Source organism: Morone saxatilis, unplaced genomic scaffold (genome assembly GCF_004916995.1).
Source record: "Morone saxatilis isolate NCDOM2014 unplaced genomic scaffold, NCSU_SB_2.0 Contig8, whole genome shotgun sequence".
NCBI classification, from domain to species: Eukaryota; Metazoa; Chordata; class Actinopteri; family Moronidae; genus Morone; species Morone saxatilis.
In genome coordinates, this window is record NW_023340257.1 from 3342110 (window position 1) to 3343629 (window position 1520).

General features: G+C 44.5%; 1 protein-coding gene across 1 annotated transcript in view; it reads left to right on the forward strand.

Annotated features, from left to right (window-relative positions):
* Positions 1–1465, forward strand: part of LOC118341949 (uncharacterized protein C11orf53 homolog) — a 13595-nt gene extending 12130 nt beyond the window's left edge. The window contains exon 5 of the mRNA XM_035680372.1: positions 309–1465. Coding sequence (XP_035536265.1) covers positions 309–746 — 438 coding nt within the window. The 3' untranslated portion in view covers positions 747–1465. The remainder of the gene's footprint in view (positions 1–308) is intronic.
* Positions 1466–1520: the final 55 nt, after the last annotated feature.

Consider the following 1520-nt stretch of genomic DNA (forward strand, 5'->3'; position numbering starts at 1 on the left):
ACTACTGTCAGGATATAGTGAATACATGGTTGCAGTATAAATTACCTACTGCAGCTTTAAAGTAAAAAAAATTATATATTTTTTTAATATTATATATATATTTAATTGCTGTGTTAATGTGTTATTTTAAAATCAAGGAGAACCATTTAAGATCCTGAATTCTGAAAGATAATTTAAAAAAGCTTGAATGCCCTTCTGATTCTGGTAAATAGAGTACATGAGTGTCCTGAGAATAAGAATAAGAACGAGAAATATTATTACTGATATGAACATGCAGTCTGACACTATCTCCTGTCTTCCTGCCTCAGAGAGACTCCTGGGAGCAGTCTGTTCCAGAGTCAGTATCCCAGGTGGAGACTCTGTGTCCGGACAGCCTGGCCTCCGTCAGTGTCCCACCCTCCATGCCCAGCCCAGAACCCCCAGGGAGCCCCACGCAGTACCGCTCTCCCAGCCGCGGCTCCTCCATGGGCCCCATCTCCAGCAGCCAGCCCTACACCCTGCACCCCCTGGAAGACGCCCACTACCACGCCCTGACCACCAGCAGCTCCTACCCGGTCCCATCCACATCATTCCCCTGCCCCCCCTACATGAGCAGCCCTGTCAGCGACCTGGTGTCCAAGATGGTGACGGAGGAGGCGGCCGACAGCCATACCGGCCTCCCTCCCAATGGCGAGGCTCCGTCCTGCTGGGCCAAAGAGGACGGCGTGAGCTCCTGGTCTCCCTACGAGATCAGGAGGGCCTACTGACCGGAGGACGGACTGAGGTTGAGAATTTAGGTTTCACAGACAATGAAACAATGACCTCAACAAGCACTTGACAATTTACAAAGAGAGGATTCAAGTTTGAATATGTTGGTAGGAGCCTATGATGACCACGGTGGCCATATTACAGCCTGATCTGATGGGAAACTCCTACTTATTTGTAAGAAAGCATGTGTGTCTTTTTTGTTTAATTTGTATGTAAAAGAGTGATCAGTATGGACTTGATCATAAACAAATTCCACCATAAGCCTTAAAACTGAAAAACATACAAAGATTAAGTGATGTAGTATGTAAATATGTGACCATGGTACATGCTAAAGACCCTTAAACTTACATGGTACTTGCACTCCCCGAGGGTACTTGTGCAGTTACCAGTGGGGACAGGGTAAGATTGTGGAGTAGCTGAACTAATATGTAGCCAACAGTACATACAGTATGTCCACATATTTGTGTTTTGGTGAAAACAGACATACAAGTAGCATTTCAAAATGGTGTGAGGCTGATCCTCAGTATATTTATTGCCAGAATAACCAATAAACCGCACAAGACATTAGGTTCCTCTTCCTAATGGCATTTACACTTAATTTTCTGAACGAAAAGAAATAATCAGTGACAAGAAAGATAGGTGGTTGGTCTCATTTCCAGGTTGTCAAATACCGACACGTTTGGAATGAGACTCAACAATAAACTCTTTCTTGGCTCTGATTGGCTGTTTTAGTTCAGACGCAGTTGATTTTTGTAAATGCCATTAGGAGCACT